The 26,402-nt window shown below is 42.3% G+C and overlaps 1 protein-coding gene across 3 annotated transcripts in view; it reads left to right on the top strand.

The window, feature by feature from the left end:
• The window catches only part of faah2a (fatty acid amide hydrolase 2a), a 50,470-nt gene extending 26,554 nt beyond the window's left edge, over positions 1 to 23,916 (top strand). For 2 of the 3 annotated variants that reach the window (XM_068047721.1, XM_068047720.1), the window contains 5 exons: positions 560 to 677; positions 14,010 to 14,129; positions 15,108 to 15,219; positions 17,577 to 17,771; positions 22,825 to 23,916. In XM_068047721.1, the coding sequence (XP_067903822.1) occupies positions 560 to 677; positions 14,010 to 14,129; positions 15,108 to 15,219; positions 17,577 to 17,771; positions 22,825 to 23,000 (721 nt within the window). In that variant the 3' untranslated portion in view covers positions 23,001 to 23,916. The remainder of the gene's footprint in view (positions 1 to 559; positions 678 to 14,009; positions 14,130 to 15,107; positions 15,220 to 17,576; positions 17,772 to 22,824) is intronic. The other variant, XM_068047722.1, reaches the window with a different exon arrangement.
• The last annotated feature ends 2,486 nt before the right edge of the window (positions 23,917 to 26,402 follow it).

The raw sequence follows: 26,402 nt of genomic DNA on the forward strand, positions 1-26,402 counted from the left end.
TTTGAATATTCTGTGATATTTTTCCCTTAAATGAATAGTCATATTACCTCATCTCTAAATATAGTGATGTATTAAATCATAACATTATCAGTATACAATTGTGCAGCACTCTGGCAACCAGAACTTCAATCAAATCAACAGTGTGTTTAATATAAAACCTGTGCCACTGAATAACAAGTTTTGTCTCTTTGGGGCTTAAGTATGTAAAAACAAATTTGATGATTTTATACTTGGAATGCAGATCTTAATATTTACCCCTTACTGTACAAATAAATTATACGTAGCTGACAGACTTAGTGGAACAACAATGGGCACTGTTTGTAACCTGCAATGTTGTGTCCTGACTTGGATTCCCACAGTGAAGTTAACTCTATTTTGCTATATGGAAAAGTATATGTATGCTGATATATGTGAAAGCTTTTACTTAAAATATAACCTAACTCAGGCAAGGCTAACCAAGATTTCAGTAGAATTTGTTTATTCATAGCACTGCCTTTGGTTCTAGCTTGTCGGGGCTCTTTTTTTTTTGGAATAACGTTTAGTTTTTGTATTCAAAAAGGGTGAAGCTTGATGAAGAAGTTTTCATCAAGAAAGTGAAATTCTATTCCATGGAGCATGACGGCGGATCGCCATTCCTGTCCAAAGTAGACAACGAACTGATTCATGCTCAGAGAAGAGTAGGTTAGAATACTTTATTCCTAAAGTTATCTAACTGTTGCTTGTATTTTAAAGAAGTGTTATCCATGCGTTTCTGTCCTTTTCTTCTAGCAGCTTGTTTATCGGAAACATCCCAAATTGTTCCACATTCAGTTAATTTGAAATGTCATGACTGTTATGTAGGCAAATGTAGAAGCCATTTCATGCACAGTAAGGTCCCACAAACAACAATGAGAATAAGTAGCTAGTTGTTTTAGGCAGTGTTAATTCAAGAATGTTGGCCAGGCTACTGGGAGAACTCCTCTTCAAATGGTACCGTTCAGTCTTTAATATCCAGCTGAATGACCATAGCAGACAGATGGACGCCTGGGTTTCATGTCACATCTGAGGAGCATTTCTGACCGAGTGCAATATTTCATTAGTACTGTACTAAAGTCTTGGCTTGGATTTTGTATTTAAATTCCGAAATGGAACTAGAACTGACATTCTTCTGACTCCAAAGTCTGAATGCTGTTAACTAACTCAAACTGTTTTGTAGAGTCATTTACTGCAGAGAAGGAGGCCATTCAACCCCTCAAGTCTATGCTATGGAGCTATCCAGTCAATCCACTCCCCCGCTCGATTCCCATAGCCCTGCAAGTTTATTTCCTTCAAGTGGCCATCCAGTTTCTTTTAGAAATCATTCTTTCTTTCTGCTTCCACTATCCTCATGGATAATGAGTTGCAGGCCATTGCCACTTGCTGCATATAAAAATTTCTTCCTTATATTCCCCCTACATCTCTTACCCAAAACCTTCAATCTGTATCCCCTAGTCCTTGTACCATCAGTTAATGGGAACAGTCTTTTGTTGTCTATAACTTATCTATGCGTGTCATATACCTGTACATCTCTATCAAATGTTCCCTCAATCTCCTTTGCTCCAAGGAAAACAACCCCAGCTTGTAACTAAGATGCTGCATCCCTGGAACCATTCTAGTACATCTCTTCTGCACCCTCAAGGACCCTCACATCCTTCCTAAAATGTGGTGACTCGAACTGGACGCATTACTCCAATTGGGGCTTAACCAGAGCTTTATAAAGGTTCAGCATAACTTCCCTGCTTTTGTACTCAATTCCTCTATTTAGGAAGCCCATGATCCCCCTATGCTTTGCTAAGTACACTCCATATGTTCTGCCACCTGCATCCCCAGGTCCCTCTGTTCTTGCAAACTCTTTAGAACTCTGCCATTAAGTCTCACCCTAACCATTCTGCCCAAATAATCACCTCACACTTGTCTGTATTAAATTCCATCTGCCACTTGTCTGCCTATTGTGCTAGCATACCTGTGTGCTGTTTCCGGTGATTCGTATCATCCTCACTGTTTGTTTGCCACTCCTGCAATTTTGGTGTCACTGGCAAATTTTGAAGTTCTACTTATGATCAGGTGCAGAGGGGCTGCAAGGCTCCTCTCTTGCCCTTCCTCTTGTTTGACCACAGCAGGTTTTATTCCTTTTTAAACAGTCATTGTGCTTTGTGAGTGTTTTACCTTTTGTTGTGATCGTAAAGAACCAATCGGATAGGTTTACTTGAGTTTTTAAACGAGGTGAATTTATTGTACTAAAAAAAAAACTAAACCCGACCTAGATAAAACAATAGAATTACGCTACACTTTCACTCACACACACAAGAATCATACATGCAAATAGAGTACAAAGTGATAAGAAATGGTTTGGTTTGGATTAGAGTCCAGAACAAGTAAAAATTAATGCAGTCTGTGAGGTTGGATGATTCCGTTGTCTTCTGGCTGAAGTTGCGATCTTCAAGTCTTGCCTTGTGTCTGGCCCACCTGGCTGAGGATTTTTTTGGAGACAGAAATGTAGGTGGCTTTCTTCCCCTGTGGTCTCAATCTGTAGGCTTAGATGGTCCACAGCCGCAGACAGTTTTTAAACTTGTGATGTTATCGGGAGAGACGTACAGTTCCACTGGGGTTCTGTCTGGTTAGCACATGAAGCCTCTGCGTTAAGGTTTCAGTAGCTTGTCTGCTGTGTGTAACAAAACTCTCTTTTACTCAGCCTGGGGAGATGGTCACATGGTTCCCTCAATCCCCTTTGTTTTTATTGAGGTCCAAAATCTAAAACCCAAAACCCCCCCTCCGGTGGTATTGTCAATGTTTATCTTCTGGAGGGACATCTCCACTCATGAATGCCTCAAGATGGCTTTGATTGTCCCGCTAATGAGGGTGATCTGGATAATCTACTCAGTTAGCCAAAGTATTGTCCTGGCTGGGCGGCTTGTTAGATGTGTGTCTCCAATTTGATGTCTGGAATGTGAGGTATTTCAGATGCAAATTGCGGTGGCCATCTTGGCTGCCAGGTTTTTAAAAGTCAACTCTAGGATTCCAGCCTTTTTCCATTAAAAGTTTTTAATGTAGGTTTCCAACCGATGAATTAAAAAATCCTCCTTTGGCATATAGCAGGTTTTCTTGACATACTCTGTATTCCAAGATTCAAGTCACTTATGTATAGCAAAAAAAGCATGGTCCCAGCACTGACCCTTGGATGAACACCACTGTCAACCATCTTCCAGTCTGAAAAACATCCATTAACCAGGACTGGCTGTTTTCTGTCCTTAAGCCAATTTTTTTATATGATTGGACACTGGCCCTCCTATTCCATGAGCCTCAGTTTTGTTAACCAGCCTTTTATGTGGTATCTTATCGAACATTTTCTTAAAATCCATAAAGACAACATCCACTGCATTCCCTTCATCAACCTTTTCTGTTACTTCACCAAAAATTCAATTAGTTAAGCATGACCTGTCATTTACAAATCTCTGCTGGCTATCCTTAATTAACGCAAACCTCTCCAAGTGCCTGTTTTTTTCCCCCTCCTGATTGTTTCTAAAACCTTACCCACCACTTATGTTAAACTAACTGATCTGTAGTTGCTAGATCTGTCCTTACACCCTTTCTTGAAAAAGGGTCTCACATTTGCCACTCTCCAATTCTCTGGTACCTCACTCGTGTCTAGTGAAGATTGGGAGATTATGGCAAACCCTTCTGCAATCTCCACCCCTATTTCCTTTAGCAACCTGGGATGCAAGCCATCCGGACCCGGTGACTTATCTGTCCTAAGCATAGCCAGCCTTTCCAGTACCACCTCACCCCTCAATTTTTAGCCTGTCCATTGCGTCTACACTCTCTCAGCTTCTACTGATATTTTGTCAGATTCCTCTTCCTTAGTAAACGCCACTACAAAGTACTTATTAAGTATTCTAGTCTTGCCCTGCGCCTATAAGCCTTATATTTCCCTCTTCGTCATTAATAGGTCCCTTTCAGCCTTTTACTAGCTGCTTTGTATTTACATACGTATAGAATAATTTTGGGTTCTCTTTTATGTTGTTTGTCATTCTCATATTCCCTCTGTCTTATTTTCCTCTTTCCTCCCCTCTCAAGTTGTATTTGGCCTGCTTCTCACCTGAAGAGTTCATCTAAAATGGATCATACATCCTGTTTTTTTTGTTTTGTTTCATCATGTTTTCAGTATTTTCTCTTTTTATTTCACCTTCTAGTCTCCTTTGACTATACATCATTACCTAACTGAGAGACTCAGCAGCCAACCTGTTCCCAAGCCTTTGCCAATATCCCTCTGATCAGTTGCTATGAGCTGTGCATGAGTGGCCCGCGTTTACTCAGTTTTCAATTTTCTGTGTTTGTTCTCCACCTATTTCTTGCCAATTACACTGCTGTGATCAGGGACTCAGCTTGTGGGGCACTGTTGGAATGATGATACCTGGTACAGTTGGTTGCAGTGTTCTTTAAACAACAAAGTTTGATTTGGTGTGGCCAGCAATTCTCCTTTTGTACATGGCTTTGAATACATCTCTAAAGGACATGGAGCTACTGGGAAGGTTAAAGATTAACACAAGTCTAGTTGGAGCTCAACTCTCACAGTAGATTTCCCAGAAGATGAAAATAGACTGACAATAGTATTGGACCTTTCAATATTTCTTTGAAATGATTTGAAAACAGAAATAAAATTGCAATGTCCTTCCTAAAATTTGCACTGGCTTTTATCACGTTCCACATAATCCAATTTGAATTCAATCTATAAGCTCCATAGAAAAACAAATAGAATTTACATATATCTGCTTATATGGCTTTAATTCCTCTGTGTCATATTTTTAGCACACTAATTAATATATTCATGTAAAATTCTCTGTGGGTTATTTTAACACACATTAAGCTGTTAACATTGCACAGATTAACGACAGTAAAATAGAACAGAAAGGAGTTTATACAAGCATATTGACCATTGTGCCAAAAATAACACATAAAAGAAATTAAGCCCAGTCATGTTCCAGTAAAATTAAAACACACACAATGGAACGCCGTAAGCAAAATCAGAACTGGGTTTGTATACGATGAGCATTGTTGTGGCAGTATGTGTCATTTGGACTGATGCTGGACTCTCCCGTTGCAAACAGGCAGGTGTCTTGGTTAGCACCGCAGCCTCACAGCTCCAGCGACCCGGGTTCAAATCTGGGTACTGCCTGTGTGGAGTTTGCAAGTTCTCCCTGTGTCTGCGTGGGTTTCCTCCGGGTGCTCCGGTTTCCTCCCACATGCCAAAGACTTGCAGGGTGATAGGTTAATTGGCCATTATAAATTGCCCCTAGTATAGGTAGGTGGTAGGGAAATATAGGAACAGGTGGGGATGTGGAGGGAATATGGAATTAGGGTAGGATTAGTATAAGTGGGTGGTTGATGGTCAGCACAGACTCGGTGGGCCGAAGGGCCTGTTTCAGTGCTGTATCTCTATAAAAAAAAAAAAAATCACCATTTCCCTGATCATCCAAGGAACTCTATTTTTGGTTACCCTACCTTTCACCCTTGTTGGAATGTACCTAGTCTGTAGCTGAAGCATCTCTTCCTTAACGATAATCCTTTGTTCCGTTATGGTTTTTCCTGTCAATTTTTGCTTCCATTTTACCTTGGCTAGATCCCTTCTCATCGTATTGAAATTAGCTCTCTCCCAGTCTAGACATTCTACCTTATATCGTTACTTGCTTTTCTGAGTTACTGATCTAAATCTTATGATGCAATGATAACTCTTGCCCAAATGCTCCCCACAGACACTTGGGCCACCTCATTTCCCAACACTAGATCCAACAATGCCTTCCTTCTAGTTGGGCCAAGAACAAGGATCATCTCCTGAACGCTCTGCAGAAATTCCTCCCCCTCCTTTCCCTTTTATTCTAACATCATCCTAAGCAATATTTGGGTAATTTAAATCCTCCATTATTACCACTTTATAGTTCTTGCACAGCTCTGATTTCCCTGCAAATTCATTCCGCACTCCCACTATTTGGAGGCCTATAGATTACCAATAGTAGTGTGATCATGCCCTTTTTGCTTCTCTACTCTAACCAAATGAGCTCTCCTCTTGCCCCCTCAAGGACATACCCTCTTTCCAATGCTACAATGTCTTCCCTAATCAGTACTGCCAGCCCACCTCCCATTTTTTCTTCTCTATCTTTCCTGAACACTTTATATCCTTGTGTATTCAGCACCCAGTCCTCATCATTTTTAAGATACGTTTCCATTATTGCCACTAGATCATATTCCCATTCTGTTATCTGCTTGTAGCTCACCAACCTTATTCACCATGCTTTGTGTGTTTAGATGAATATATTATAACCTGTCTTGCCTTCCTCGTAGTCCTTCTCTGCGTTCCTATCTAATATGGAACTAATTCCTTCTCTAGTACTGTCCAACACTCAAACATTATGCACCATATACCTCTTTTCTATTTCTATATGGTGGTGCCCATCCCCCTGCCAGTTTAGTTTGAACCCTTCCCAACCACACTAGTGATTCTCCCCACAAGGACATTGGTCCCAGTCCCTGTTGAATGCTGCCTTCTGCCCCAGAACCGATCTCAATGCTCCAAGAACCTGAAGCCTCCTGCACCACAGTTCAAGACGTGCATTGATCCTCCTTATCTTCCTATCTCTACTCGCTAGCTTGTGACTCTGGGAGTAATCCAGAATTTACTACCTTCGAGGTCCTACACTTGTATTTTCAGAAAAACTTTATAATGCATGTCATACCACTTCTCTCTTTTTTCATTGTTTTGCAAGTTTTGGAATTGCTAGAATAAACTGACTATGCCTGCCAGAAACAAGAAAGAAGTTTTTTAAATCTGTTCCACCGCTGTCAGTGAACAAGCTTCCCTGCTGTACTGACTGATGGATTTCATCAGAGGAGCAAAGGTCATAACAGACCATAAGTCTACTTTTAATTTGAGAATAACTGGTTTTGTAAGATACTGGACAGTTAAATGAAGAAATTTACATCATGAAGGTGAAAAAAGTGAAAGATTCTGAATCCAGTGAGGGTCAGAGGGGGAATGTTACTTTTTTGAAGGAGGACCTGAGGCGCATATGCAGACTAGTAGCAAAATGGAAAACTACAACGCAAGGAAATGCATTTTTCCTGCGAACGCCACTTCTGCCATTTAACCATCTCCTGTTCTCCACTGAAGCCCTCTACAGGTCATTCTGTTTCTCTCCTTTCCCCTTGTACAATGTTGAAAAACAGAACATTAGTAAGATCTTCCGGTTTTGATGAAATATCAACTTGTCTATTTTCTCCACAGATGCTGCTTGACTTGCCAAGTATTTCCAATATTTTTTTTAATGTTTTAAATTTCCAGAATGTGCATTCTTGCTTTACGTTCAAAATCTTTTAATGTTCTCCAACAAAAACAGAAAATACTGGAAATACTGAGCAGGTCAGGCAGCATCTGTGGAGAGAGAAGCAGAGGTAATGTTTCAGGTCATGACCTTTCAGCAGAACTGGCAAAAGTTAGAAATGTAATAGGTTTTGAGCAAGTGAAGGGTGGGTGGGGGCAGGGAGGAAGAAGAACAAGGGGAAGGTCTGTAATAGGTTAGAGGGCAGGAGATATTAAATGACAAAAGGTTTCAGGCTACATAGTCAAGTAAAGAAACAAAAGATGGGCTGGATTTTACCAGCCCCCTGACGTTAGAGGTTTTGGCGAGGGGGCCTGGAAAATGTCTCCAGGAGAGGCCCACCATGGGCCTCGAAGCTGGGAAGGCCCTGCCCCATATTACCGATTACCGGTGGTGAGGCCTCATGGTGGCCCCCACTTGGTGACGGGAGCAGGATTTAAATATGTTTATAATGAATTAATTCCTTACCTGCTCCTGTTGGCCATCCTGCTGCCATATTCTGGCTGGTTGCCGGGACTCCAGTGTCTTCGGATGTTCAAACGGAGATCCGATGTGGGACATTAGTTGGGGGGGGGGGGGGCGTGCAGGTACGTTTTCAGGGAGAGGTGAGGGGGAGCGGGAAAAACTACTACGATTGGTGGAGGGGATGGTGGGAAGGGGTTGAAGGTGAAAGTTAGTTTATGCGGGGGGGGGGCGCGGTGGTTGGTCAGGATTTCAGGGGTGAGGGCAATCCAAGTGTTTCGGCTTTGGGGGGTTGGAGAGGGACTTCAATCATTTATTAAATTTTTCACATTAATTTTTAATGACTGTTCCCTTAATGTAAATTAAATGTAAGGGCTTGAAGCCCTTTTAAAATGGTGATTCTGCAGTGGCGCAGGGTGCCGTTGCTGGGGATGGAGCGCCCGTCCCCTCCACGTCAAGAGGTGGAGGAGGTGCAGTCCGCCCTATCCATGTAAATGAGCCACCATGCTGAATATTGCAGCAGTTTCACAGAGTACATGTCACGCATGCGCCCTGCCCTTTTGGAAGCTTGCCAAGATTGGTGGCGAGCTGGAAAAATTCAGCCCAATGTGTAGGTATTGCAGCCATCCGAGCACGAAGTAAAGGGATAAAGAAAGAAAAGGTGGGGTGGGATCAGGGGGAAATGGGGGGAAAAAATGGGGCAGAGGTTATGATCTGAAATCAATGAGTCTGGAAGGCTGTAAAGTGTCCAGTCAAAAGAAGAGGTGCTGTTCCTCAAGCTTGCAGTGAGCTTCATTGGGACACTGTAGAAGTCACCCAGTCTGCGCTTCGTCTCCAGTGTAGAGAAGACCACATTGCGAGCAACGAATATAGTATACTAAATTGAAAGTACAGGTAAATCACTATTTCAATAGTGTTTGGAGCTCTGGATGGTGGGAAGGAAGGAGGTAAAAGGCAGGTGTCAGATCTCCTGCACTTGTATGGAAAGGGGGGAGGTGTTGGGGTGACTGAATATTGGACGAAAAATGGCGGAGGATGATCTGTTGAATGCAGCGGCTAGTTGGGTAGAAGGTGAGGATAAGGGGAACCCTATCATGGTTCTGGGAGGGAGGGAAAGGGGTGAGAGCAGAAGTGCGTGAAATAGATTGGACACAGTTGAGGGCCCTGTCAACCATGGTCGGGGGGCAGGGGAGGGGGGGAATCCTCATTTTGAGGAAAAAGGAAGACACCTTGGAAGCGCTAATATGGAAGGTTGCCTCGTCAGAACAGATGTGGCAGAGAAACTGGGAAAATGGAATCGAGGCCTTGCAGGAAGTGAGATGTAAGAAAGTTTAGTCCGGGTAGCTGTGGGAGTCTGTGGGCTTATAGTGAATATTGGTTGATCGACTATCCCCAGAAATAGAGACAGAGAAGTTGAGGAAGGAGAGAGTCAGAGATGGATCATATGAAGATGAGAGAAGGCTGGAAATTCGAAACAAAGCAAATGAAATTTTCCAGTTCCTAACAACAACATAAAACTACTGACAAGAGAGGTGCCATTGTTGTCTGGTGTACCAGCTTCTACCTCGCAGAGGCCGAACCCCAACTCTGACACTTCCTCCTACCTTCCCCTGGACCATGACCCCACTACTGAACATCAAGCCATTGTATCCAGGTCACTGATGTCATTTCCTCCAGAGATCTTCCCTTCACGGCATCCAACCTCACAGTTCCCCAACCTCATACAGCCCACTTTGACGTCCTTCCTGAAATCCACAAACAAGATTGCCCTGGTAGACCCATTGTTTCAGCCTGTTCCTGCCCCACTGAACTGATTTCTTCTTAACTTGACTTTATTTTTACTCTCTTGTTCAGTCTCTTCCCACCTATATCTGTGATTCTTCCAATGCCCTCCGCCACTTCAACAGTTTCCAGTTTTCTGGCCCTCACTGTCTCCTATTCACCATGCCCAATCCCTCTACGCCTCCATCCCCATTTCTTCCTAGAATGGAGGCCCAAACAGTCTCCATCCGCCACCACCCTCCTCTGCCTGGCTGAACTTGTTCTCAAGTTGAACAGCTTTTCCTTCAACTCCACTCGCTTCCTCCAAATAAAAGGTGTTGCTATGAGTACCCATATGGGTTCTAGCTATGTCTGTCTTTTTGTGGGATATGTGGAACATTCCTTGTTCCATTCCTACTCAGGCTCCCCCCTCACCTCTTCTTCCAGTACATTGGCTGTATCAGTGCAGCTTCCTGCTTTCACCCTGACCTGGAAAATTTCATTTGAGTTTGTTTCCAATTTCCATCTTTCTCTCCCCTTCATATGGCCCATCTCCAACTCTTCCCTTTCTCGACTTCTTCTCTGTCACCAGTTCTGGGGATAGGCTATCAACCAAAGTTCACTATAAGCCCACAGCTACCTGGACTACACTTCCTCACACCTCACTTCCTGCAAGGACTTGATTCCATTTTCCCAGTTTCTCCGTCTGTCGTATTAGTTTGGACGATGCAACCTTCCATTCTAGTGCTTCTGATATGTCTTCCTTTTTCCTCAACTGAGCATCCCCCTGCCACCGTGGTTGACAGGGCTCTCAACTCTGTCCAATCTATTTCACGCACTTCTGCTTTCACCCCTTCCCTTCCCTCCCAGAATCCTGTCCTCTTCTTCGAACTCACCAGCCTGTGTTCAACCAATCATCCTCTGCCATTTCTGCCCCCTCCAGCAGGATGCCACCACCAAGCACATCTTGCTCTCCCCCTCCCCTTTCAGCATTCCAAAGAGACCATTCCCTCTGCGACATCCTGGTCCACTCCTCGGTTACCCCCAACATTTCTCTTTTTCTCCACCCCCCCCCCTTTCGAATGGCACTTCTCTATGGAAGCACAGGGGATCAGACACCTGCCCTTTTACCTTCTCCCTTCCCATTGTCTAGGGCCCCAAACACTCCTTCCAAATGAAACAATGATTTACTTGTACTACTTTTAATTTAGTATACTGTTTTCACAGCTGACATTGTGGTCTTCTCAGCATTGGAGAGACTAAATGCAGACTGTGTGACCACTTCGTGGAACACCTCCTTTCAGTCTGCAAGCACAACCCTGAGCTTCCTGTTGCTTGTCATTTTAATTCTTCACCTTGCTTGCACTTTGACCTTTCTGTCCTTGGTCTGCTACAGTGTTCCAGTGAAGCTCAGCACAAGCTCAAGGAACAGCACCTCATCTTTGGATCGGGCACTTTACAGCCTTCCGGATTAACATTGAGTTCAGCAATTTTAGATCATAACGTTTGCCCCCTTTTTTCCTTTTCTCATTTTGTTTTTGCTGTTTCCCTGCCCCCCCCCCCCCCCATTTATTTCTTAATCCCTTTTCTTTGTTCAGAGGGCTGCTATCCTGCCATCTACACCTCATCCAGATACATCTTTTTGTTTCTTTACTTGGCTTTGTACCATGAAACCTTTTGCTATTTAATGTCTCCTGACCTCCACCCTTTCACAGACCTTCCCTTTTGTTGTTCTTAAACATCCCCACCCCCTTTCACTTGCTGAAAACCTATTACATTTCTAACCGTATCATTACCATCAAGCCAGGAGACCAACCCTGGTTCAATGAAGAGTGCAGGAGGGCATGCCAGGAGCAGCACCAAGCATACCTAAAAATGAGGTGTCAACTTGGTGAAGCTACAACAGAGGACTACTTGCATGCCAAACTGCGTAAGCAGCATGCAATAGACAGAGCCAAGTGATCCCATAACCAACGGATCAGATCTAAGCTCTACAGTCCTGCCGCATCCAGCTGTGAATGGTGGACAATTAAACAACTAACTGGAGAGGTGGCTCCACAAATCTCCCAATCTTCAATGATGGGGGATCCCAGCACATTAGTGCGAAAGATAAGACAGAAACATTTGCAACAATCTTCAGCCAGAAGTGCCAAGTTGATGATCTATCTCTGTCTCCTCCTGAAGCCCCAGCACCTCAGATGTCAGACATCAGCCAATTCAATTCACCCTGCGTGATATCAAGAAACGACTAAAGGCACTGGATACTGCAAAGGCTATGGGCCCTGACAATATCCCGGCAATAGTACTGAAGACCTGTACTCCAGAACTTGCCGCGCCCCTAGCCAAGCTGTTTTAGTACAGCTACAACACTGGCATCTACCCTGCAATGCAGAAAATTGCCCAGGTATGTCCTGTACTCAAAAAAACAGGACAAGTCCAAACCGGCCAATTGCCACCCCATCAATCTACTCTCAATCATCAGTGAAATGATGGAAGGTGTCATCAACAGTGCCATCAAGCAGCACTTGCTTAGCAATAACCTGCTCAGTGATGCTGAGTTTGGGTGCTGCCAGGGCCACTCAGCTACTGGCCTCATCAGAGCCTTGGTTCAAACATGGACAAAAGAGCTGAACTCGAGGTGAGGTGTGAGTGACTGCCCTTGACATCAAGGCAGCATTTGACCGAATGTGGCATCAAGGAGCTCTAGCAAAACTGGAGTCAGTGGGAATCGGGGAAAACTCTCCGCTGGTTGGAGTCATGCCTAATGCAAAGGAAGATGGTTGTGATTGTTGGAGGTCAATCATCTGAGCTGCAGGACATCATTGCAGGAGTTCCTCAGGGTAGTGTCCTAGGCTCAACCATCTTCAGCTGCTTCATCAATGACGTTCCTTCAATCATAAGGTCAGAAGTGGGGATGTTTGCTGATTGTGCAATGCTCAGCATCATTTGCGACCCCTCAGGTACTGAAGCAGTCAGTGTAGAAATGCAGCAAGACCTGGACAATATTCAGGCTTGGGTTGATAATTGGCATGTAACATTTGTGCCACACAATTGCCAGGCAATGACCATCTCCGACAAGAGAGAATCTAACCATCTCCCCTTGACATTCAGTGGCATTACCATTGCTGAATCCCCTACTATCAACATCCTCGGGGCTCCCATTGACCAGAAACTGAACTGGAGTAGCCTTAAGTACCATGGATACAAGAGCAGGTTAGAGGCTAGGAATCCTGCGGCAAGTAACTCATCTCCTGATTCCCCAAGGCCATCTACAAGGCACAAGTCAGGAGTGCGATGGAATGCTCTCCACTTGCCTTCATGGGTGCAGCTCCAACAACATTCAAGAAGCTTGACACCATTCAGGACAAAGCAGCCTGCTTGATTGGCACCCCATCCTCAAACATTCACTCCCTCCACCACCGATGCACAGTGGCAGCAGTGTGTACCATCTACAAGATGCACTGCAGCAACGCACCAAGGCTCCTGACACAGCACCTTCCAAACCCGCGACCTTTACCAACTAGAAGGACAAGGGCAGCAAATGCATGGGATAGCCACCACCTGCAAGTTCCGCGCCAAGTCACACACCATCCTGACTTGGAACTATATCGCCGTTCCTTCACTGTCGCTGGCTCAAAATCCTGGAATTCCCTTCCTAACAGCACTGTGGGTGTACCTACCCCACGTGGACTGCAGCGGTTCAAGAAGGCAGCTCAAGGGCAATTGGGGATGGGCAATAAATGCTGGCCTAGCCAGTGACGTCCACATCCCATGAATGAATTTAAAAAAGTAAAACTCTATTATGCAGTAGCTGATCAAAAGCTTTTTGGAATCCAAATATATTACATCTCCTGCATTACCCTTTCTGCTACTTCCTCGAATAATTCTATAAGGTTGGTCAAGCCTGACCTTCCCTTTTGGAATCTCTGCCGACCAGTCTAGTATATTTCTATCTGTTTTCCTATTCCATCTTTTGAATAAGGATTCCATTATTTTTCCTACCGTTGACATTAAGCTAATTGGTCTATAGTTTCTTGGACTTGTTCTATATCCCTTTTTATATAAAGCAGTTACATTAGTTGTCTGCCAGTCTGTCTGGCACTATTCCTATCTCTTCCCTAACTTTTAATATGTGTCATGCAATCCATCCAAACAATGGGTTTTATCTTAACAGACATATAATACTGAGTGAAATTGATCACATGGCATTGGTGGGTTTGAATTGTCTAACATTCCCACGCGTTAAATCTCGAGTCTTGCAGTGCCTCAAATATCATGTTAGTTAAAAATATATTTACTGGCTGTTTCTGTTTTCAGCTATCTTGAGTATTATCAAGTGATATAAATCTTTGATATTGCATACTTAATGTTTTGGTGTTATATTTTGGCACTTTTCAGTTAATTGAATACCTTGAAGTGCAGTTTGGTGTTCAGGTACAGCAAGTTGAGATTCACAAGATGAAGTATGCTTTCCAGATTTGGTCAGCAATGATGTCATCCCCAGGGACTGATGGCAAGGTACAGTTACATTGATTATATCTGACATTTAGGGAATTATAGCATTTTCTTCTTTCCCCTCTGTGAAAGAAACACTGAAAATAAACTTTTAAAATGAGTGCTGAAATTATGTATGATATTGTTCAGTAATCTGTGTCAGAAATAAAAATGCACATAGGAAATAGCAGGAGTAAGCTATTCGGCTCCTTGAGCCTGCTCCGATTAGATGTATGGGGTAAGAGATCAAAGGAAGGCTATGTTCTTATGTCATTTCCCCAAGACTATGGGGTGTGATTTTTTTTTTTTGGTTTTGGATGGGGTTGTGGGGCAGTTGGGGTGGCGGGGAACAGGTAGAGTATGCAAATCAGAAACTCATCCAATGAGCGGTGCAGACTGCTGCCTTCAAAGGCTGTAGAAGGGCCAAGTTGAGGAAATTGAGATTGCTGTGGTTCTTTTTAAAAAAAAAAAAAAAATTGGGAAGATTATAATCCAAGTAAAATGCAAGAGTCCTTAAAGGAAATGTTCAAAGCAATCTCACTAACCCAGATATTTTGGTTGTCTGGAAGACTGGCACTTCTGGATTGCAAGGTTGCAAAACTTTCATAATCAGGTTCTGCACAAAAGGTCACTGAGGCTCAAAGTGGCAGGATTTTCGTTTTGGCATCCATAAAGCATCAGTCTCACAATGGTTCACAGATTAAGGCATATATGTGCATTTCCTCATATGGATAACATGAAGATAGGTGGTATTGTAAGCAGTATAAATGGAAGTGTGGGCTAGAAGGGAGGCTGAGACACACCTTGTAAATGTGTGCATATAATTAGATTTTACTATGCAAAGCCTCGCATAGTTCTGACCTAAAATTTTAAATTCTGTTTTGTGGTGTTTGGAGATTTTTATGTAGGTAAGATAACTATCTGTTTTAATTCGACCCATAATAAAGTCAAAACTGCAGAACAAAGTTACATTGTTAATTATAGTATACATTATTTTAACAGGAACCAAAATCTTTTAAAGATTTGATGGCAGATCCTGGGAAGGAGATAAAGCCACTGTGGGAACTGGCGAAAAAGATTCTGGGACTATCGCCACACACACTACCTGCTATAGGTCAAGTCTCTACCTTGGCAGAATGCATTTCATCTGTGTTGTAATAGATATGTTAAAGTGTAATTATACTGCTATGTTTGCATCATTGCAAAGTGGTTTAGACTGCCCATTGAAGCAAAAAGTGAAATTTTCTTACGGTAGTCTTGTAACTGACTTTTTTTTTTAAACTGAGGTAGCATGCATGCAGTAACCAAGATTTTAAAAAGTATGTGGGCAGTACAGTGACCTTCTTGGAGACTTTATTTTTCAATCTTTTAATATTAAGGGAAAGCAGATACTCAGGTACTCATAGCATCAGAAATTAGCTTTGGAGGAGTGAAACCCTGCACAATATGCTGCTTATTTTGGAATGAGCACAATAAGCAGTGTAGCACATCTGACTCATCATCTCACTCTATGGATACTGGTCTGAAATTGATGTCTCTGGTAAACTGCACCCTTTTAACTGAACAATAGTGAATCCAAAACAACTGAAAGGTAGAAGATATCCAAATGAATAAAATGTACCATAACTCTTCTAGTGAGGCCACTTGCTGAATCTGCTTCTGTAATGGTTTTTCAAGCATACTGTTGCATATCAGGGTTTGGGTGGATTTGGCTTTAGCAAAATTTTTCCATTTATGAAGTGTTCTGAAAACAATTTCTTGGAAACTTTGCCCGTACACCCACACACTTGATGGTTCCAGTGATAACGTGCCCTCTAAAGTCAGAGCGTTGACTAGGGCAAAAGATTGACTCAAACCCTGGGCACATAATCTGCACTTAACGGTCCAGTAATATACTTGGCATCACGTGGCAGGACTGTATCTCCAACACAGAAGTCCTCGAGGCGGCCAACATCCCCAGCTTATACACACTACTGAGTCAGCGGCGCTTGACATGGCTTGGCCATGTGAGCCGCATGGAAGATGGCAGGATCCCCAAAGACACATTGTACAGCGAGCTCTCCACTGGTATCAGACCCACCGGCCGTCCATGTCTCCACTTTAAAGACTTCTGCAAACGCGACATGAAGTCCTGCGACATTGATCACAAGTCGTGGGAGTCAGTTGCCAGCGTTCGCCAGAGCTGGCGGGCATCCATAAAGGCGGGGCTAAAGTGTGGCGAGTCGAAGAGACTTAGCAGTTGGCAGGAAAAAAGACAAAAGCGCAAGGGGAGAGCCAACTGTGTAACAGCCCCAACAAACAAATTTTTCTGCAGCACCTGTGGAAGAGCCTGTCACTCTAGAATTGGCCTTTATAGCCACTCCAGGCGCTGCTCCACACACCACTGACCACCTCCAGGCGCTTACCCATTGTCTCGAGATAAGGAGGCCAAAGAAGAATATAATTGTTCCATCCTGTGCTTCAGTCAACCTGGCCCTTCTCTGAATCCATCCCTGATACACTAGCTATAAATTAATCGTTATTCAAGGTGCCATGGGTACTAGCTTAGGAGGTTGTTGTTTTTATTCAAATAGTGAATGAGTTGTGATGGATTTTTCTTTTAGTCAAGCAGTGAGAGCTGTAATAATGCAGAAAGAATTGTAAGAGAAAACCTGTTTAAACTCAATTGAGTGGAAAATTTTATGGAAAAAAGACTATTGCATCGATATCTGGGTGGATGGAGATGTAATTTAAACCATAAAATGAGAATTATTAGTAAAAGATGGGGTGAACAACATGAAATGCTTAAAGTTTTAGCAATAAACCTTTTTTCACTTTTTTAATAGTTGTATCACGTTTCAGTGGAAGCAGCTCCTAATAACTGGTTTGAGTAGCTTGACAACGGCAGTATTAGAGTTTGTTTCAGCATTTCAATGCATGAGCTGAAAAGTTGGCTGGTTTAGGAAACCTGGAGAAAATTTTCTGGAGGAGTCGGTCTTCTATGGGTTAAAAATACATTTTTCTGTGTTTTTCTTTTAACTTTGGGCCTATACTAAAGAATGTGGAGGATAAATTGTCTTGAAAAAGATGTTTTGGAACCAGGTATAGATAATCTGACTCTAGTCAGCTTTTGCATAAGTGGAACATCACACCTATTCTGATAAAATTACATTACGGTATTTGTTCAGTGAGTGAGTTTGTAACTTGTTAAAACAGTTGAGTCCACTTGTTACAAGTGTTTTTGTAAACTGGGGCTGATGTACCTTCAGTTTGCAATGTCAGGAAGTTGTGCACAGGAATTTACGTAGTGTGAGCTCGTGAATGTACGGCAAAATGTAGTCTTGTAAGACCATGAAGATGCTGGGGCACAGTAGTTTTCAAGTACACTTTGTACCATTGATATCCTTTATAAACTTATAACTATCGCTGTGAATTAATTGAATAATGTTATCTAGGCATACCTGATCTAGTTTATTCTGTTTCTTAATACAGGTCTTGGCATTGTGGAAGATTTGGTTAAGGTAAATCACCGTAGTAATGCTAAGCTGATGAACTTGTGTCAGAACCTTCGGGCTGAGTTTTCCAGTCTCCTGGGAGATGATGGTGTATTTTTATACCCGTCCCATCCAAAAATTGCACCCAGACACCACCATCCTAAACTTATGCCCTTCAACTTTGCATACACAGGTAATTAGTGCACATGAAGTTGAATATTTCTAAACTTCAAAATCTTAAAATGCTGTACATTTAAAATGTCCTTTCTTGTAAAGAAGTGTATTTTACAGTGTTCCTTGCCAAAGAACAAATTAATATGCAAAGAATTCCAAAGTTCTGGTAGTTACTGTGGTCTATGGCATCCCTTTGGAATTTATTGTACCTGAATTAAGTCAATCTAATGTGTGCAGTACATAATTTACAACTTCATTCCAAATCTATGCATGCTATTAGAATATACTGAGGCAATTAATTGGGCAAGTTGTGAACTTCAGACTTGTGTACTTCACCTCCATTGGTCAAATAATTATTTTTATACACTTGCCATTTTTATTTTTGTTGGCATCATGTTTGGGTTCAAGCACTGCTGAAAGTGCCAAATATATTTCACAATTAGCCATTCTTGGTTTTTGCCATGTTTCTAGTCAAAGCACAGTATAACTCTATGCTTTATCCTTTTCTGTTAACTTCTGAGTGTCCAGAGAGACCCTGGCATCATTGAGAGGCCATTTTGAAAGACTGCCATCAAATTGGTAATTTGGAAAGCCTCCAATTACGTTGGTAGAATTGAGTCAACCAGGTTCCTTTAGGATCTACACTTCCTGATTTCATGACTTGTTGTCTGTACTATTAAATACAGAGTGGTGGTCCAGTAACATATATCTGATAGCTGGTTATTAGTCTTTGACTCTGAAAGCTGTTCATTAAGGATTTAACAGGAACATACTGGCACATTGACAGAAAGGTAAGTATAGATGAAGTAACTTACTCAACCTACGTAGGTTATCTTCCTGTAAAAACCAATGCTGCCCCCTACCTCTGTTCTGTTACATTATCTAGCTGCCTCTTAAATTATTTGAGCTTTTGCATCCAGCACCCTACCTATCCAAGTGCTAGTCACTGTCTGCTTGAAGTGCTTCCTGGCCCTGAACTTGTCTTTTACCAGTTTGCACATGTGTTTCCTTGTCCTTTAGTTGCAGTTTAACTTGAACTAGTTCTTTAAATTAATCTTTAGTAAAAGAGAGTTGAGTGACTTTGAATTATGGCACAACTCTATTTATTATAAAAGCAAAATACTGCAGATGCTGGAAATCTGAAATAAAAACAAGAAATGCTGGAACCACTGAGCAGGTCTGGCAGCATCTGTGAAAAGAGAAGCAGAGTTAACGTTTCGGGTCAGTGACCCTTCATCGGAACTGACAAATATTAGAAAAGTCACAGGTTATAAGCAAGAGATAACAAGGGAGGTCTGGATTGGACCAGGCCACATAGCTGACCAAAAGGTCACGGAGCAAAGGCAAACAATATGTTAATGGTGTGTTGAAAGACAAAGCATTAGTACAGATTAGGTGTTAATACACTGAATATTGAACAGCAGCAAGTGCAAACCTGAAAAAAAAATAGTGGGTAAGCAAACTGAACACTCGGACTGCTACTCTCGCCGCATCCTGAGATCCACACTCAGTGCTATGTGCCGCCACATGCACACACTGGACCTCTCTCTCCAGCAGCACCGCCTCACCTTATCTCAAAGCTGTTCTACTCCGCAGTTTCATTTCATCTTTCGTCTCATCCGACGCATTAACAAAAAACTTCTTTCTTCCTTTCAGGTGTTAAGGAACGCAAGCTCCAGCAGCTGATGGGGACTAATGCCCCTCCAGATCCTCCTTCCGCTTCACTTCGCTCTGACCCAACCCCTTCTGATCTGACCCCTTGCCATGTATTCACTATACCCTCTGACCTCCCCCTCTCTGATGCTGAGCGTTCTGGACTCAGCAAAGGTCTCAGTTTTATCCCCTTACGCCCCCACCTCAATGAATTTCGCGCTCGGCATGACGTTGAGCTCTTCTTCCGTCGCCTCCGCCTCCAGGCTCACTTCTTTGACCAGTAGTCCTCCCCCCCCGACCAGCAGACCCATTCACCCGCCTCCAGCATTCTCCCTCTACCTGGACCCCTCCCCCTGGCCTCTTACCCGCTCTTGATCTCTTCATTGAAAACTGTCGGCGAGACATTGGTTATCTCAATTTCTCTGCCCCCCTCACTCACTCTAACCTGTCCCCCTCTGAACTTGAGGCACTCCGTTCTCTCAAGTCTAACCCCGACATGGTCATCAAACCTGCAGACAAGGGTGGTGCTGTTGTCGTATGGCGTACCGACCTCTACCTTGCAGAAGCTCAACGCCAACTCACGGACACTTCTTCCTACCTCCCTCTGGACCATGACCCCACCACCGAACATCAAGCCACCGTCCAAAGGACTGTCACTGACCTCATCTCCTCTGGAGATCTTCCCTCTACAGCTTCCAACCTCATAGTCCCACAACCCCGTACAGCCCGCTTCTACCTCCTTCCCAAAATCCACCAACGGGACTGTCCCGGCAGACCCATTGTGTAAGGCTGCTCCTGCCCCACTGAACTTATTTCTTCCTATCTAGACTCTATCTTTTCTCCGCTGGTCCAGTCTCTTCCCACCTACATCCGTGACTCTTCTGACGCCCTACGTCATTTTGACAATTTCCAGTTTCCTGGTCCCAACCGCCGCCTCTTCACTATGGACGTCCAGTCGCTCTACACCTCCATCCCCCACCAGGATGGTTTGAGGGCTCTCCGCTTCTTCCTGGAACAGAGGCCCAACCAGTCCCCATCCACCACCACCCTCCTCCGCCTGGCTGAACCTGTTCTCAGATTGAACAACTTCTCCTTCAACTCCATGCACTTCCTTCAAGTAAAAGGTGTCGCTATGGGTACCCGCATGGGTCCTAGTTATGCCTGTCTTTTTGTGGGATATGTCGAGCATTCTTTGTTCCAGTCCTACTCAGGCCCCCTCCCCCAACTCTTTTTCCGGTACATTGATGACTGTATCGGTGCCGTTTCCTGCTCCCGCCCCGAACTGGAAAACTTTATCAACTTTGCTTCCAATTTCCACCCTTCTCTCACCTTTTACATGGTCCATCTCTGACTCTTCCCTTCCCTTCCTCGACTTCTCTGTCTCCATCTCTGGGGATAGGTTGTCTACTAATATCCATTATAAGCCCACCGACGCCCACAGCTACCTCGACTACACTTCACACCCTACTTCCTGTAAGGACTGCATTCCATTCTCCAAGTTTCTCCTCCTCCGACGCATCTGCTCTGATGATGCTACCTTCCATGACAGCACTTCTGATATGACCTCCTTTTTCCTCAACCGAGGTTTTCCCCCCACTGTGGTTGACAGGGCACTCAACCGTGTCCGGCCCATTCCCTGCACCTCTACCCTCGCCCCTTCCCCTCCCTCCCAGAACCGTGACAGGGTTCCCCTTGTCCTCACTTTTCACCCCATCAGCCTCCATATCCAAAGGATCATCCTCCGCCACCTCCAGCGTGATGCCACTACCAGTCGCATCTTCCCCTCCCTTCCCCTGTCAGCATTCCGAAGGGATCGTTCCCTCCGCGACACCCTGGTCCACTCCTCCATTACCCCCACCACCTCGTCCCCATCCCATGGCACCTTCCCCTGCAATTGCAGGAGGTGTAATACCTGCCCATTTACCTCCTCTCTCCTCACTATCCCAGGCCCCAAACACTCCTTTCCAGGTGAAGCAGCGATTTACTTGTACTTCTTTCAATGTAGTATACTGTATTCGCTGCTCACAGTGTGGTCTCCTCTACATTGGGGAGACCAAGCGCAGACTGGGTGACTGCTTTGTGTAACATCTCCGCTCAGTCCGCAAGCAGGACCCTGAGCTTCCGGTTGCTTGCCATTTCAATACTACCCCCCCCCCCCCCCCCCCCCCCGCTCTCATGCTCACATCTCTGTCCTGGGATTGCTGCAGTGTTCCAGTGAACATCAACGCAAGCTCGAGGAACAGCATCTCATCTACCAATTTAGGCACACTACAGCCTGCCGGACTGAACATTTAGTTCAATAATTTCAGAGCATGACAGCCCCCCATTTTACTTTCATTTTTAGTTATTCTTTTTACATTATTTTTTACAATCCTTTTTTTGCATTTTCATTTCATCTTAGTTTGTTCAGTTTGCTTACCCACTTTTTTTTTTAGGTTTGCACTTGCTGTTCAATATTCAGTGTATTAACACCTAATCTGTACTAATGCTTTGTCTTTCAACACACCATTAACATATTGTTTGCCTTTGCTCCGTGACCTTTTGGTCAGCTATGTGGCCTGGTCCAATCTAGACCTCCTTTGTTATCTCTTGCTTATAACCTGTGACTTTTCTATTATTTGTCGGTTCCGATGAAGGGTCACTGACCCGAAACGTTAACTCTGCTTTCTTTTCACAGATGCTGCCAGACCTGCTCAGTGGTTCCAGCATTTCTTGTTTTTATTTCTATTTATTAGTAGTGTGTTTATTTAGAGATACAGCACTGAAACAGGCCCTTCGGCCCACCGAGTCTGTGCCGACCAACAACCACCCATTTATACTAATCCTACATTTAATCCCATATTCCCTACCACATCCCCACCATTATCCTACCACCTAGCTACACTAGGGGCAATTTACAATGACCAATTTACCTATCAGCCTACACGTCTTTGGCTGTGGGAGGAAACCGGAGCACCCAGCGGAAACCCACGCAGTTACAGGGAGAACTTGCACAGGCAGTACCCTGAACTGAACCTGGGTCGCTGGAGCTGTGAGGCTGTGGTGCTAGCCACTGCGCCACTGTGCTTACTTTTGGATATAATTGATATCTGGTAGCACAGGTATTAATAGTTAAGTTTAAACACTTAAGTTTAAGGAAATAACATAAATGTCGGGATGAGGGGATCAATTGGCAATATCAAACCTCATTGCCATAGTACGTTAATGCCATGGCAGCTAATTGTATTTTGAATATCTTCAATTTGGCCAATTTGTTCGATAAATCATTGCAGAACTTTATTGCTCTGAGTAAAGGTAAACTTTTCAGTAATTTCCATTTTATTGTTTGCTGAACCAATTTTCTGGGTGTATTTTGAAATAATCTAAGTAAGCTTCATTTACAATCCGTTTAATTTCCTCTTTGTAATTTCCTGTTCTAGCGATATTTAATGTGCTTGGACTGCCAGTGACCCAGTGTCCCCTTGGGTTGAGCAAAGATGGGCTGCCTCTTGGAATTCAGCTTGTAGCTAATCACCATAATGACCACCTCTGTTTGGGTGTGGCTCAACATTTAGAGTGCGCCTTCGGTGGATGGCGAAATCCAGGAGCACCCTGAATAAATTCTCAAACTGATCTAATTCCTGTTTCAAAAAATATAGGATTTTACTTTTTGTATCCACTGTTAATTTAATTAATGATGGAGAGCCAGGACTCCAGTATGTGTGTCATATATATATATATATATATATATATATATATATATATATATATATATATATATATATATATATATATATATATATATGTTGCAAGATTTGTTCATTTAAAGACAGATTATCACTTGTGTCAACAATTCTATAGCAGCGTAAATGTGAAATATAATTTTGAAAGATAGCACTGTTACTTGTGGTTATATTTCCCTCGTTAACTTACTGACACTTGTTAACACTGCACTGTATTGAATAATTTTGTTATTAATGGCATAGATTCATTACTTTCATTCTGTGAATAACTTGCAAATGCAACCTTGATTATGCTCTGTTGTTTTAACAAAACTTCTGAGAGAATATGTAACTCTAGAACATTTTTCCAAACTGCAGTCTAACTGAATTTTTTTTATACCTTTCAGTGTACTAAATTATTTTCTGTTCTGTCATTTAAAAAAATATTTTTTTCTTTAACCAGCAACTTCTGTAACCAATTTCAAGTGGGTCTTGTCTTTTGTATCCTGTGCAATTCAGTAGAACTTGATGTTTTTCATACTGCTGTTTTTCATTGTGGCTCAATAATATTTGTAAAATTGATGAGTGATGCTCTTCCAATTAAATAAACCTAGGGCAGGTATACTATTATAAATAGACTGAACAAGCTATTTGAAGTCCTGGAAATCTAAGATGTGCTGTTATGCACTTGCTATGGCATTGCACTGTTAAATTTGTTTATTATGTAACAAAATTTTGAAATGTAAGCTTTGTGTATATTCTGATGGCCAGTCTATATTAATTCGTAAGCAATAAAGATACTTGAAATGAGCTGTGATAAAAAAATTTCTACATTCTTGCTTTGATGAAACCTCATTTAATCATAACCTAGTCTTACATTGAGGTTTACCTGACCATATTAAGCAATACTTCCAGAAGTTCAACAAGCAAGGTTACGTTAAACTGAGTTTATCCTGCTATATCTTCAGTTCTTCCCACTTCGCAATTACAGAAGATCTATTGGTTGTCACTGCACGGTATTCTGCACTGTACTGCTTCCCTTTGCAATATTAGATATTAAATGACACTATATTTCATATAAATTTATTGTCCGCCTATAAACTCCTTTTAAAAGTATCTGCTTGAACAGAATAGACATTGATAAGATAGAAACTTGGAAATCTATAAGATATACAAAATTGGAAAAGACTATTGCAATCTATCTAGCCAGTCCCAAGGTTCACAAAAATACTTTCCTTTCAGCTGTGTCTTATAGGTTTTGACAAATTATAAAATACTCAGTGGAAGAGTATGACTGAAGGTTGTATTGGAAATGTAATTTGTGGAATGCATACAAAGCATTCTGCATCTATCCAATATAGACTTGCCTATTCCATATAGTTGCATTGAAGTTTCATGTACTACTTCTACTTGTAGACTTGTCTTCACCAAGAGATTATTGTCACCTATAGTTCTGCCTCTTTTAAGTTAAAATCAACATTATCCATCACTAGTGAAACCAGGATTACTGGAGCACCATTAGAGATGACAGGAAATCTGTTTTGTCCTCATTGATATTAACAATTTTCAAGTTTTTTCAGTCACAAGCATAACTGTTTTCTGTGCTACAGTTGCCTCTGAGCCCTATTGTCAGAGAAACGTGTACACAAAACAAAACCAAAATGATTTTTTGTTACCCAATTGGCTTTGGTGTTACTGAAACATTAGTATTCTTAGAAGTGAATTACAAGTATAAACTTCTCTCAGTATATGTGGATGTGAGCATTTGGTATAAATTGTACATGCTTCATTGGAGGGGACAGGTTCAATGGCTGAATTTTTTCCAATGTTTTCTTGTGTGGTAGGTGTACAGTTACAAAATAATTTTTCATGTTTGTATTCTATGGGGGACAAATGACAGGTTGGTGCATCAAAAATAAAAGTTACATTCCAGTAAACTGCTAATGACCAACACAGTATAGTATTTCACAGACTAGATTCTGCAACACAGTAATATATTTCATTAGTAAAGGGTTGAAGGGTTATGGAGAACAGGCAGGAAAGTGGAATTGAGGCTGAGATGAGATCAGCCATGATCGTATTGAATGGCAGAGCAGGCTTGAGGGGCTGAATTGCCTACTGCTCCTAGTTTTTATGACATTCTGAACATTTTAAAAATGTTTTCCCATTTTTAAATATTGCAGTTTCCTTTCAAGTCTTTATAGTGTATGAATTCCTGTTTAAAATATTAGCCAGCAAATGTTTACATTGTTTATTTAACATTTCTTCACCATTGTGGAGGATGAATTCTTGGAATGTATGTGAAATGGTTTGAGAGAGCAATAAGTTGAGGAACCAACCAGGAAATAGGCTATTTTAGATCTAGTATTGTGCAATGAAAAAGGGCTAATTAATCTTGTAAAGGAGCTTTTAGGGAAGAGTGACCATAATATGATGATTTTACATTAAGTTTGAAAGTGATGTGGTTCAATCAGAAACTAGGGTCTTAAATCTAAGCAAAGGAAACTGAAGATATGAGGGGCAAATTGGCTATGGTGGATTGGGAAACTACATGAAAAGGTATGATGGTAGACAGGAAATGGCTAACATTTTAAGAACTAATATAGTTGGAAACAAAAATACATTCCCTTAATGCGCAAAACCGAGGGAGGAAAGTGTTCCAGCTGTGGCTAGCGAAAGAAATCCAGGATTAGATCAAAGGAAGAGGTATAAAGTTGCTGAAGAAAATGGTATGGCTGAGGGTTGGGAGCATTTTAGAATTCTGCAAAGGAGGACCAAGAAAAAGATTAAGAAAGGGAAAATAGAATATGAGAGTAAACTAGCAAGGAACATAAAAACAATGTAAAAGCTTCTATAGGTATGAAAAATGGAAAAGATTAGCAAAACAAATGTGGGTCCATTACAAGCGGAGTCAGGAGAATTTATAATGGGGAATAAGGAAATGGCAGAGAAACTAAAATACTTTTGTGTCTATCTTCATGGAGGAAAATGCTAAAGACTGCCTAGAAATAATGGAGAATCAAAGGACTACTGTAAATGAGGAACTGCAAGATTTTAATATCAGTTTTTTTAAAAAGTCCTAGAGAAATAAATGGGGCTTAAAGTAGCTCAATCCTCTGGACCTATGATCTACATTGCAGAGTGTTGAAAGAGGTGGCTGTAGAGATAGTAGATGCATTGGTGGTCACCTTTCAAAATGTTTCCTGCAGATTGGAAGGTGGCAATTGTAACCCCACAGTTTAAGAAAGGAGGAAGAGAGAAAACGAGAAACTACAGACCTGTTAGACTATCAATCA

This window comes from Heterodontus francisci, chromosome 15, assembly GCF_036365525.1.
Source record: "Heterodontus francisci isolate sHetFra1 chromosome 15, sHetFra1.hap1, whole genome shotgun sequence".
NCBI classification, from domain to species: Eukaryota; Metazoa; Chordata; class Chondrichthyes; order Heterodontiformes; family Heterodontidae; genus Heterodontus; species Heterodontus francisci.